We start from the raw sequence: 14,171 nt of genomic DNA, 5'->3' as shown, positions 1-14,171 counted from the left end.
CCATTCACACGTTCTCTAATTCTGCACTCGCACGCAATTCTTATCAGTGTTATTGTCCCACACTTTTGTTGTGAACAGTGTTCACGTTGACGTCGTTTGACTTCGATACGCATTAGATACCTACATGTTCGCACATTTGTTACGTACTTAGGTTTCACGTACATATAATGACGTGGATTCTAGTTTATAGTATTATTTGCTTTAATCAGCGTAAGTAGTCTAAACAACTAAACTACCCGTAATGTGTCTGGTCTCGCATGCTCTGTAAATTACACAGGGCAAATACCTAGACTCTAGAGTATTGTTTGCGAGGGTGTGGTACATTTACCGAATGGCACAACACGTTTTACGTTAACGAAGTTTTTAGGTCTCTTGACGATTGTTTGTTTTATATTCGCCCCACTTTCTTGCTCTACCAGCAACTGATAATTCTTTATCTTCACCTTTATTGGTTGCTTTTTTTGCCAAATATCAAATTCACGAATTTTTGTTCGCTGTTTCTATGCCGGTCAATTCTTCAAGGTATAACTGTTGCCAACGAATTGACTTTGATCTATAGTATACTGTTTAGTGTTTAACTAGTTACCTACTGTTACATCATCTATAATAAATGATTTTTGTCCTTAACCGTGTCCAAAGCCAATGTCACCCGTCTCATGGCCAGTCGAATTCACATATTTATTTACGTAAACGAGTTCATTAGCTAGTACATATGTATTGTATGACACGGTACGTCACTGGTAATGAGGTACTTCATTGTTCAACAATTGTTATGGTTGTGCAAACTTGCCTTGAATCACCGGCATATTTACTATACAAGTGGGGATATAATAAAGCACTGTTTAACTTGTACTGGAATCGGATTACCATTGACAAGATAAATAGTGTGTGCTTATCCGTTAATGTTATATGTATAATCTTTATCGTGAGATTTAACATACTTTATAGCTAGGAATATAACAAAAAGAACACAATGTGTATTCTAACAGGTTTCTTAACATTTGACAGTTAACTAGCTTTTAATTCAAATCCAGCATATTTTTGTATAATTTTTGACTTTCTTCCAATATCTAATGTCTGTTGTAATAAAAGGTTATTTGTATCCATATTAGTGTTTAATTATTCTACATTGTCCGTATTAGATAAAACACTATTGTTTTCTTTTACACCTTAAATTTTTACTCGTTATAGTTTATCCCCCTTATACATAAAATTTTACAAGTTTCAATGAAATCGTTTATGTGCAATTATGTTATACCTTTCTTATAAATACATGAGCCAAATTTTCGGATTAAGACAAACGATTAACAGCTAACAATTAAGCTTGTAGCGCATTTATAAAAAAACTACATACATGATATAATCGTCTATATAAACAGGAAATTGTTTATATAGAATTATAAACAATATTCATTTCTGGAGGATTAAAGTGTAAACCGTTAGGCCTCGCTTGCAAGCGGCAATTTTATCGTTAACATCATCAAATTAATGGAGCAGGAAGAGCTCGTGCCAACTTGACGGGCGGCTTGTAATAACGAAAGTAATAGGCCTTGTGGAGTGGTTGCTAGAAATAGGGGAATAGATAGCTGCGAATTCTTCGCCTTTCTAAATTCCGGAATTGTTGCCTTCTAATGATTAACAGTTTACTGGAATGCGAACTTTGCTAACTATTTTAACTAGTAAATTGTTGTATGTATTTGTATTTACTTATTAACAAAAAAACAGCATCCCATCAAATTTAAAACAGCGCAGAAACAGAAATCTCACTCTCAATCCTCATATTACAGAAAGCTTACTTTCGTCAAAACAATATGTCAATTTACACATAAATCATCTGCAACACGCATCATCATTCACGCATTTTAACTACTTCCTCTTTATACTCATATAAATTCAGGAATAGTCTATTAAACACAAATTTCAAAATAAATTCCTGTGAATTGTCCTACTTAATAACAGCCTCATCAATCACGACATAATAACTAGTTTTCGATATTAGTAAATAAGTACAATAACCAATAAAACCTGTATTTCGACTAAAAGGATACCATTCGTTGCATCCGTTTGAACGTTCGTTGCGGTTTTTATTTGACGTCACGCTATCGCAAAATTCATTTCAGCAAGCATTTCAGTGTTTTAAAATAAAACATTGGTAAATATTATATCATTCTCTTTAATATTTTTTCCTATGACACAGATATTTGTTCCCACAACACCTGCGTGCTTAGCTTACCGTGGTTTAGACAATTTGTTTAAAAATGTCCTATAATATTAATTTATTTCTTTAAATTGTCTGTGCCTGACTTAGCGCCACTCAAGGTAAAAATATTTGAACTCTTCTTATCTCATTTCCTCTTGTTTGCTGTCAACAGTCAACTTATTTATTCACTTATCATACTAATAGGTATCAGTTTGAACAAACAGTACATTAATAAGAATTAAATAAAATTCTAGAGTCTATTTATAAACATCTAAATCTCCGAATACATTTCGCATAATTCCGTTAAAAACTGCATACTAATACTATATAATAAGTCAATGATAACGTAATAAGTAATCCAAACATTTGTTTTAATTTACCGCTGATTTATGGTTTATAGGTATACAAATCACCTGCTGAACATGTTTTAATGACGCAATACGATCTTGTTAAATCTTCATCAACAGCATGTAATTTAGGTTGCAGTGCTCCTAAAAGTTGCAAATTTCGCCTGACGTTGCATTTTCATTGTTTCCGCTTTAGCCAGCACCAGCACTGTCTCATATTTAATTCGTTCATTATGACGTCGACCTGCAAATGGACTGCGTAATATGTTTTTCGTGTTTTCTGAATTCGCTGCGCAATTTAGGGTGATAAATAGAAATTCGTGTTTTTGTCGTGACACCAATACAGAATTACAAGGTTCACAGAATCATATTAATACTAGTATTAAGTCTTTTCTTATCACATATATCGCAATCATAAAAGATATAGGTTTTGGCTATATATTTCTGTCCTAAGATTTTACTTTTTTCTTTGTACTTGTAGTTGCTTAGCAGGATTATAATGTAACTTAAATACAGCTTTTTATCCCGTTGCTAAGCCTAGGTCCTGACCAAATTGCATTTTTATCTTGTTATTAAATTGATAACAGATTCAGTTTATCTTTAAATGACCTTCAACGTATGCAGATAGATACGTGACCAAATTGTTAAAGAACCACACGCCGGCGCCGTGATACTTCGTCCGATAGCCTAATCCTGCACGATAAACAGCTATCTACTGACGTGATTGCGTAGAAGATTAGCGAATATGTGACAAAAATCTATTTTTTATTGCCTGATAGCGGAACAATCTTTGTATAGGTAACTTAAATATGATGTAGTAGATACGACTATCATGAAATAAAAAAATCACCATATTAGGATGAAAGGTGCTTTTAGTGCCTGTCATCGGAGAGTTGTAATAATAATGAATTTTGACGAGAATTCATCAACCAACCAAATTTGCTTATCTACCGACCTGAAATGGTGTTTTAATAATAAGAAATAAATTATCGCTGCTTACTTCCTACCTGTACTGATGTAGTTAAGATAATCATGTCAGTGGTTAGTTGCAAACAATTACTAGGCTTGGCGACCTCGCAGGACGCTGTATGCGGAACGCAAACAGCTATGCCTAAGCATACCTATTCTTATATAACCATGCCTGCGTCATGATCAGAAACAATTCGCAGCAGTTCTGTCTTTTGTATATTTAGATCGACTTTGCCATAAATTTTCGATTAAGGCCAACCCAATTCTATCAAAAAGTCTCTTAGATTAGCGATGTTGCGTGCCTTCATCGAATTTACTCTGTCCATTAAAATTGTAAACGATTTATGTCGTGGTGTTGTGTTTGCGAAGTTGTTTGTTGTGGTTAGAATGTCCTTCTTGCGGTTGTTTGCCACGTGTGGTCTATAAATGTCAAAACATGTACTTAACACGTCCATGCATTGTCTCTCCATGAACATTGCCAATGTTATTGATAAACCTTCGCTCCGCGCGTTCATTGGCATCTTTTAGGTAAAGTCGGCGATGTCGCTAAGCGCACTTTAATTGTTCTATAAATGTCTAGACAGAGTTCGGCGAGACATTATAAATATTACTCTAAAACGTCTGGACACGTGTGTACTCTGGAGTTTATCGACCGTCAGGTCGCGTCTCACGATTCGAGGCATTTTGAAATTCTCTTTCGCAGATTCCAATAGTGCGCAATATTCAGTTTCGCACTTGTTTCTCCGACGGAGAGAGCGGTTATATTTATTCCTTTTGCTCAAGTTTTTCCGTTTCTTTGCAAGGGAACTTCATCTGAAGCCCCATCTGAGGCTTAAGTACCTATTGTCTTAATCCCACGAAGGTTGTAGCATTTTCAGAAATAAATTTGTTATTCCCGAATGAATACGCGTCTCTTAGTTATTCTTGGATTACGTTTAACACTTTATTCCTGGGATTTGAAAGAATTTGAATAACCAATTACAATTAAATTGCTTTTCTTTCGTCGCTTCTGCGAAACTTTTCCCACTAGTTTATAATCTATACAACCTAAAAGGCCTTAGGAAATTAACCACAATTTTAATTAAAGATCGTCACAATCCTGTTTTCCTCGTCCTGTTGGCCTCGTCCCAATCCGTTCGTATTTTCTCGATGTAATCTAAAGTGGATAGCAAATTCCCGTGAATACTTTGACTTATCCCTATCTGATATAACTACATCTATCACGATCGAATATGTCTGAGTATTTAAATGTAAACATATGACGCGAAGCCAGAATCCCACGTTGTGGGGCAGCTGCCAAAATCTGTTGCGCCGTGAATTTTCAAGTCGACCTCCCGGCGTTCTCATAATCCGTCGTCTTTATCGTGTTGTGCTCATTTTCATTTGCTTTTACTCCATCTTAAAGTACCTACTGATTTAGTCACTCTTCAACTCAAGATGCCAATTTCTTTTAAGGCTAGTGAATTCTTGAGCTCTATCGTTTTGGCTCTTTTCACCGTTGTGCCGCAGTTGGTGCATAAGTGTCGTGATGTTCAGTGTTTTCGTAATGTGCTCATCAGTGTTTAAATAAAATATAACTTTTTTTAAAGGATTACGCACAACCAGTCATTGAGTGAGTTACATTGTGTTCGAATGCAAAAATTTTTATAACAGAATTCGTGATCAAAACATTTACTTTCAATTCGATATGCTTGGATTGATGAATCGGACAATAACTTTGCATAATTGAGCAGTCTTTTGTTTTACGAGCAATTGTTTCATTGTTGACACGAGGCGAGAGGTCTATGCTCAGCCGGGGGTGAGCACTGACCACGGCCTGAAAATGTACGAGTTATTGTGTTTTGATTTAGTTAGCATAGTTAATAATGACCCTGACTGCAGAGGTCGTTGTCCCGGTGGTTTAATGAGCACGAATGTTTGAAATAATGAAACAATGGTCCATTCAAGATATATTTATGTGTTTTATATATCGTCTTTTAATGTTCGCCAGTGGATAGTACAAGCCCATCTCTTTCATAATTTACGTCGATGTGTTTTATATTGTTTTCCAATAATTATGTAAACAGATCGGGGCAGACCATATACCTACGAGATGTCGGTGCAAGAAAAAATCCACGCGCGGCTATAAGAAAATAGGGATACTTACTTAGGCCCTGGATAGGATTAATTGGAATGCCATGTTACAGTCTTATGTCTGGTTATAGTTGATTACGCCTAACCTTTATTTCCTCTTGTTCCAGCTGGATATTCTTTCTGTGGCGACATTGATGGAGTTCCGCTTGGACAGCGCGGAGTACTGCCAGGCCCAACACAAATAAACTAGCGGCGGACCGCCGAGCTGAGACCCATGCAGCCGGGAGCAAGTCTGCACCCCATCTTTATGACAGTCCAGGTAATCATCTGACCTTATTGATTTCCCTACGGGGTTGGTAATTTTCAAAAGTTTCCCCAGTTTTTAGTTTTGTGCTATGGGATTTGCCTTAAAAGGCTAGGGGTCCGAAATATACATTAAAAAAAATTACACTATTCGTAGGATTGATCGGTAAAACCTATCTCCTGACCCAACCACTTTACTTCCAAGTAAAAGAGAAATACGTGCTTGTTTGACTTAGGATTTAGACCAGTTTCCTTACCTCCATGTGGCTGGAAGCATGTGGCTATCCTAAAGGGTTCCAAAACGGGGAAATTACCTTTACAGGTAACCTTGGGGTCGGAAGCGCGTCAGTACTCAACATTTTAATGACAGTCCATGACCATCTATCCTATCCTAAAGAAGCCCGGAGCCCTTCCAATCTAGAGGGATAACTATAACTGATATTTTCTTTCCTTGACCTAAAAGAGGCGAACCTACTTAACTGCCGTAGCATAGCGTACACAATGATAGCTCGCCGTGAACCAAAACAATGGATTAGAACGTGCCCATAACTGCTATATGCTATTACAATTGACAACTAAACCGTGAACATTACATGACAAACAAACAAAAGGACAAGAGTCTATTACTTCTCTGAAGTACTACTCATACATTTTATGCCACACGTGTACATAGTAAACTCCTGTAGCTGCAATAACTAACTCTAGTACTATGAATGGCGGACGTTTGCTAGTTAAACTCACGAACGACACTCGGTAAACATCCAGCAACTTAGCATTTTTGACCAACATTCTTGAGTTATTGATACACAACACATCAACACTCATAATGGGTAAACATCGTAAGATAACCCCTTAGTTTAATCACCTTTCCACCTACTAGAGAGCTCTAATAGGTATATTACATTAGATATTTATACAAAACAGTCAACAATGCATCTGATGAACATGTGACGTACATTTAGCCGGTAACGGGGGCTTTTACGACCTGACCTGATCCCTCGGTTTTATAGCACATCTACCAGGTAGCTTATTTCCCAAGGGGCTCTCCCGCCAAAGATTCGAAAGGCCTTTTCACATTGGCAGATTAGACCAGAGATTTAACAATTTTTAGACTTACAAGCAGATTTCGCGTCGTCTGTCGCTACCCTAATTGGAATTCAGCGCTAGAAGAGAATCGCAGCCGTGTTCAGTTCATCACTTTTAAAACCACTTAAAAAGGTTACATAAGCACGCTGACTAAGGACCACCTGGTATTCTTGTGAATTGCAGACAGTACGAAGGACCATTCATCCATCCATTAGACGTATTATAAGATTGAAGGGTCGCCGATCAAACTATATACCAATGTGGAAATACCCGAACCACGCCCGCGCACTATTGAGACCTCAGCGTTACGCTTTCAGTAATGTTTCTGCCCCTGTTTATTTTGATGACTCATAAGAGATAACGCTGGGTCGTCGAACGAAGCTAATCACAGGAATTTAGCGCGACATTGCTTAGTTTTTGGCACCCGATGAATTAGTTAATTACACGGATTAAATGTGTATTCATTTAGATTCAAGGCTGCTTTATCGTGCCCTGACCAACACAATCTGTTCGAGTATGTTTACTTTGTAATGCTCGTGAAATATCGCTTAAAATACACAGGTATTTATTAAAATAAACACGATGTAGCGCTGTTTACTATCCCTGTTATCAATTTGATGTGTACCGATCCAGTGCTAACAAATGACGCGGTGTTGGCAATAGATCAGCATTCAGTCATATACCCGCCGCCGCCGACCACTCACATGACCTAACGAATCTGAATCTATTTTCGCACACATTTTTTATCCCACTTGAGTTCCTAGCTCTTGTTTACGTCAAACTAATAACACTTGTTTTTTTGTTTCAGCTACCTTAAATTCTGTAGCCATCGCAAATCGGAGCATATCATTCAGTTCGGAGCGACTTTATGTTCGCGTAACTTCTTTAAGTTTCATTCCACATTTTGAACTTTAGTTTAACCGTCTCCGAATGTGCGCTAGTGGTTGAAAGCGACATCCATGCGGGTGGTTCTCTTGATATAATAGGACCCTTTCTAAATAAAAGTCACGAAACTGCCGTGTGTTGTGTGGAAATAGAGTGACAATTTGCCTGTTGTCGGACGGACCGAAGTGAAGTGAACACCAGTGTTGACCGTAGCGAGGAAGACCAAGACCAATCATCATGAAGCAGAAGGATATCCGGCCGGCGCCCTCGCTAATCGAGTACAAGGGTATGCGGTTCCTGATCACGGACCGCCCCTCTGACGTCACCATCCAGTCGTACCTACAGGTAATTCTAGGAACTTATCTCGTAACCTTTGCACTAGAGAGCGATTGCATTCGCAATGTTTATTGCATTAGAGGGAACTTTACCTATCTATTCTGGTATTATAAGAGCTAACATTTTGACCTGCAACAAATCGTAAACAGATGATTTGTTTATGTACCTACAGTTAATGTTTACAATGCATGTTTTGAATTTGCTGCCTGTCTAGTCTGCGATAGAATGAAATATATTGCTATTTTCCTATAAAAACCGGCCTTATCTACAACTAAGACGGTCTTCACTTTGGATACGGATGCGCACGCCGCTCGGGTGTGCGAGCGAGACGTCGCTGTAACATCCTGAGACTCCCTTGTCATTTATGCAGTTTTAATTTTGGAACCTTCTTTTATTCCATTTTAATTCAAAATTCGATTTGGATTAAATCCTTTATAAAGGCCTCAGGGATTCAGGAGGATATACGTGCATAACGCTTTTATGCTACTAACACCGGAATGACGTGCGGATCCATTAGTAGTGTGATAACAGCGTAACAATCGTCATTACAAATCGATAACCGACAATGTCGTACCGTTTACCTGGAAACATCACGTATAACCTCTTGTCTTGCAGGAGCTGCGCAAGCACAACGTGTGCGTCGTGGTCCGCGTCTGCGAGCCCAGCTACGACGTCGGCCCGCTGAAGGCCGAAAACATCGAGGTCCGCGACTTGGCCTACGACGACGGTACCTTCCCGCCCGCCAACGTCGTGGACGAGTGGTTCGAGATCCTGCGCGATAAGTAAGTAAACAGCAAAATTTACTCTTGTGATCACAGTAAGGCTTTTGACTGTGTAGACACACCCATTAAATAGTTATTGACATATTGCATTATTATGAAATACCAGGTCCTGTGGGCCTTCTTGTGGTAAAGCTAACGTGCAAAAATCACGAACGTATGTAGTAAGATAAAGAGAAAATGTGTAAAAAAATGTGGAATGCCACAAGGATCTGTGATAGAACATTGTCATATAGCAACCTTGTCAAGCTATATCGGTCATATTTTTACGCATTAGTTGTTGATTTCAAATTCTATGCGATGTAATGCGTAGTGTGATATAATTAGTTCAGGAAAACACATTGTGGTACCTTATTGAAATACAATATGTTACTCATACTGCTGAATTATGCTATGCAATTTACTAAATAATCCAGTATAATTTTATCTGTCCTTGCAACATTCCTGTCTAAGATTAACGGGCATTATTTGATTGTCTTAGATTGAATGTGGGCTGAAACCTCCCACACACGTATGCCATTGATAAATATTTGCAACAGATTCTATAATACAAGGAAAATGATAAACAAAACATGCTTATTTTAAGAGTATCGTTTGATAATTGGTAAAATGGTGTTATTATTGTTTTTAGGGTACCTCAAAAGGAATAGTCTGTTGTAATAAATAATAAATATTATAGAACATTCTTACACAGATTGACTAAGTCCCACAGTAAGCTCAAGAAGGCTTGTTTTCAATCTCAACCGGTAATACTTACGGTAGCTTTTTACAGTTAAAGCCAGATATTTACGAGAATTCCTTACAACTCGATTACCAAGCCTAGTCCTCTAGACACCGCTTTTTCAATGCTTATCAAACTCACTCTTTTAGTTTTAGTGTTTAGGTGTAGATTAGTTTTAAGTCAGGTACCCAAGAAAATCAGCGTCATGGCTTGCCGTGGCATTATGCTGAGTGGGGATCCTCTTTAGCATCTTAATAGTTTGAGTAATTTGTTTTGTGTGTTATTTCCAAGATGTTAAATGTTAAATAAATGTATTTCTTCTTCTTCTTCTATTAACCTTTGTATGTCTATTTGCAGGGCCCAAAACAAGCCAGAAGCGGGCGTAGCAGTCCACTGCGTTGCCGGCCTCGGCCGGGCCCCAGTGATGGTCGCCATCGCGCTGATCGAGCTCGGCATGAAGTACGAGGAGGCCGTCGAGACCATCCGAGAGTGAGTATCTTACCCTACTAGGCATAAGGTTGAGTTTACGAGTACTGTGGCCGTATCCAGCTAGACATTACAACTCGTTTTAACTTCGTAACCGAATTATCAAGGTTTTATTCCGAAGGAAAATGTAACTTAAAAGAAGTCTAAATATTGCATTGAATGAATGAATGAAAATCTTTCAGGCAACTAGTGGCCCATATTGAGTAGAGAGAATTCAATGCCGACTGCCTACACTCATCTATAAAAAACGATTAATAACATTTGCATGATTAATTTATTATTGTTAATAATATTTTTAATTATAAGAACCGAATGACTTGTACCTTGTACATGTACCTTTTTACCAATAAAAATCTGTATCTGTATCTGATTATTACGGGCATGACTAATGAAGTCAAGTATAAGCTCAGTTCATCGTGTTTTAACCGCGACCCATTCAACAATCCTATATAGAACATACAAACACATACGAATAAGGATTACGTGTCGACAGTCACATACATCGGCTCTTGACTGATTAGTTGATACTTAGTATTATACAATATGTTATCGTTTTCAAGTTTTTAAACCTTGAATCCAGTTTTGAGTGGGGCTGACGTAAATTGTAGTTATTACAGTTATTATGAATATTGCATTTTTACCATTTTTTTATTATAGATTTGACCATCTATAATTAAAAAATGGCCAATCTTGTCAGTAGAAAAAGGCGCGAAACTCAAATTTTCTGAGATCCCTTCGCGCCTACATTTTTCAAATTTGCCGCCTTTTTATACTGACATGATCTGCTTGGCAAACTATAATAAGTAGGGAAGTCATGGATAATGTTATTATTAACGAATTTTTTTGTCCTACAGCCAACGCCGCGGCGCCATCAACTCCAAGCAGCTGTCGTACCTGGAGAAGTACCGGCCCAAGTCCCGCCTCAAGAAGAACGGTCACAAGAACTCCTGCTGTGTGCAGTAACAGCTGATCCAGCTCTGTGTCCACACACACACACACACATGCGAATACTACACTAACATTTTTGAACACTTTATTTCCTTTTTTTGAGGTTAGGACTATGTTTAACCTTTTGAGCGCTTGAATCTACTTAAAATAGTAAAATGTACTTACTTTGTCGGTTATAGACGTAGATTTGGACAAAATAATGAGAAATTATTCTGAAATTAAACATAAAAATGGTAAAAACATAATATTTTGATTATGACCAAACTTGTCACAGTTATAACAGTGAATATACTCTATTTTTTCTTTGTTTGAATCTATCCTTAAATATTTTCAGTAGGTAAATTTAATTTTTGCATGGTCAAATTATTTCCGGCCGCTCAAAAGGTTAAACCAAAGTTATAATCTCCGCTGTTAAATCTCGAGTTTTCTATGAAATTTAATGGGAGCCTTGTATAAGATGTTTGTATGTCCAAAAGGTCCCTCGTACTGTGTATTAGTGGAATAATATGTTAGAAGAGCCACGATTTGTGTTCAGTGAGCAATCCTACTCGGGTATATACTTTCAATCATAATAAAATTCAATGCCCATAATAAAATAAAATAAAAACAACAGTCTGTGACATGTTTATTTCTGATTTTCCGTAATTGTGGTGACTTCATGATATTTTTTACTTAAATATTATATTTGTAGACACTTTATGATTTATAATAAAAATGAGACATAATATAGAAAAATCTTGATGGTTTTTTTGTGTTTCACTAGACAATTGATATCTTTGACAAGCAATTTGTTATAAATTGTGTGCTTTTTGTATTGATATACGATTGTACTCTAAATGTTACTTGAAACAAGCCCTGGGCATAGCAATCCATGTTAGCGAATAATCAATTACTATATGAAATACAGAAAGATCTAGTATGACGACTTGACACGAAAATCCAATGAAATATGCAGTTTGATATTATTTTTCTATTTCTAATTTTATGAAGATTATTGAAATGTATGGATCATGTAACTACGGTACAGTCGGCATTCTTAAATAAAAATATAAGCAAAAATTGATAATTTTTCATTTACTTTTATTGATGTAAGAATTCATCCAATAACTTTCCCTTTTGATAGTCAATATGGAAATACCCTAGCGTGAAATTTAGCTACTTTTCAGAGCAAATACAGGATGACAGTTTTAGGGGGCTAGCTGTCCAACTCCAAAGGAATAACTAAATGCTGTTGGCAATGTCCTTCAATGGCTCTAATTGCATCTCTGCCATTTATGTATATATATCGCAATATGCCATTTGTATATATTGAAGCAGTATCACTTGATGCGGTTTTCTGTGTGCGCATCGCACCAAAATTGAAATATTTTAAAATACTCCATAATGTTGACACTATCCAAGTGTAATATTAACAATAGAAACTCCGTTACACTACTACCACACTACTACAATGAAAAGGGCATTATGTACTGCGAGTATAAAAGGTTTGTATGAAAATAAACAAAAGGCACTATTGAAAATGTAAAATAATACTTTATTAATCGGAACATGCGAGGTAGACTCAGGTACGTTAGTTTGTACTTTCGTTGGTGCGACTTTAAAAATAGATAAAACAGCATTTTAAAACAAATACATAAATTAAAAACTTAACTGATAGAAAAATTGATCGTGTAGAATTGGGTAGGTAAAGTTTTTTGAAGATAGGCAAATTATATTTTTTCCCGATAGTATTCATTATAGCGATCACGGAAATGCAGCTCTTTTATTTTTATATCATTTTATTGATTAAATATAATTTTTTAAATGATCGATATGACGTTTGTGAGGTGAAATGGCAGACTCGAGTAATTAATTCCTTTGCGCGCAGTAAATGGGACGAGATAGAAAAAAAATCGATGTCAACTGTCAGTGTCATTCTTGGAAAATAACTTGCAAATAATTGGAAAATAATGGTCGGACGAAACATTTGTGTTTTCTTGTAATTGGATGTCGGTGTGATTTCTAGAATAAGTATTTTTAACGTCCCTAGCACGATCAACACGGATATTTTGATAATGATAACGATTGCTTTCGACTACTTGGCACTGCTTCTTGGAGAACATTTTCATTAACGCCTTCACCACGACTCTTGGACTGCTACACGAGTCATTTTGGATCTCAGTATCAACACAATAGATGGAGACGATCCCGGAAACGTTCGAATGGAAATATAATATTACAGAGATGAACTCAAAAGTGCGTCGTACCGTCTTGTAGGAAGTACAGACGTTACTTTCCAAATTCAGCGTATTTGAGCACACCAAAGTCTTTAACAGCGATTCGGTGCCAAGCTTTGAAGATATATTGGCCAAAATGGTAACTTATACGTTTGTGAGGACTATATAAACGTGATTGTTGTATTATACATACATAATGATTAAGATTGTAATAGTCTTATAACTAGGTCGTTATTGGCTATTATATATGGGCTCGGCAAGGTGTTCACAATATATGAACACGCACGCCCTGATAATAGAGGCGTGTTCAGATATTTATGAGCACCCTAGCTGCACCAATATATCTGATGGCGACTGTACTTTAGAAAACTTATAATATAAATCCAAAATAATATAATATAAATCCAGTAAATTTCGTTTCGTTTTATTTTATAAATCCACAAATTATTATCCTTAAGCATTAACATTACAACAGTATATAGGATCACGCTGTGTGGCGTGCCCTTGAAGAGAGTTGAGAGGTTCAAATATGGTCAATATGGATAAGTATGTCTGTAGGGTAAATGTGCTTCACGTTGGGGCCTGTTTACATATTGATTAGTGTTGATTGCGGGTTTAATACATTTGCCACTATACACAAGTAGCAAGTGTATCAACTCGCAAAAATACTATATTTTTGCTTCCATTGAGGTATACTTAGTAAGCACTATTCTCAAATTATGTGAGGAAATAAAACAAATTCAATTTAGTAAAGCGTATTTAATAGGGGTAAAGTGACGCGAATACAATTAAAAAAACAACGCATATTCTTAGTTTATATTA

At 36.7% G+C, this 14,171-nt stretch overlaps 2 protein-coding genes across 5 annotated transcripts in view; both read left to right on the top strand.

Moving 5' to 3' along the window:
* The window catches only part of LOC134680341 (PRL-1 phosphatase), a 38,393-nt gene extending 26,201 nt beyond the window's left edge, over nt 1–12,192 (top strand). For 3 of the 4 annotated variants that reach the window (XM_063539457.1, XM_063539458.1, XM_063539460.1), the window contains exons 2-6: nt 5,757–5,908; nt 7,787–8,208; nt 8,815–8,981; nt 10,057–10,188; nt 11,040–12,192. In XM_063539457.1, the coding sequence (XP_063395527.1) occupies nt 8,101–8,208; nt 8,815–8,981; nt 10,057–10,188; nt 11,040–11,148 (516 nt within the window). In that variant the 5' untranslated portion in view covers nt 5,757–5,908; nt 7,787–8,100 and the 3' untranslated portion in view covers nt 11,149–12,192. Of the gene's footprint in view, nt 1–4,961; nt 5,129–5,756; nt 5,909–7,786; nt 8,209–8,814; nt 8,982–10,056; nt 10,189–11,039 lie in introns of those variants that run through there. The other variant, XM_063539459.1, reaches the window with a different exon arrangement.
* The window catches only part of LOC134680354 (small ribosomal subunit protein mS31), a 395,354-nt gene that overhangs the window by 135,123 nt on the left and 246,060 nt on the right, over nt 1–14,171 (top strand). The gene's annotated exons all lie outside the window — the stretch shown is intronic.

Source organism: Cydia fagiglandana, chromosome 3, assembly GCF_963556715.1.
Source record: "Cydia fagiglandana chromosome 3, ilCydFagi1.1, whole genome shotgun sequence".
NCBI classification, from domain to species: domain Eukaryota; kingdom Metazoa; phylum Arthropoda; class Insecta; order Lepidoptera; family Tortricidae; genus Cydia; species Cydia fagiglandana.
Note: the sequence above shows the minus strand (reverse complement) of the source record. Positions and strands in the feature narration are given on the sequence as shown.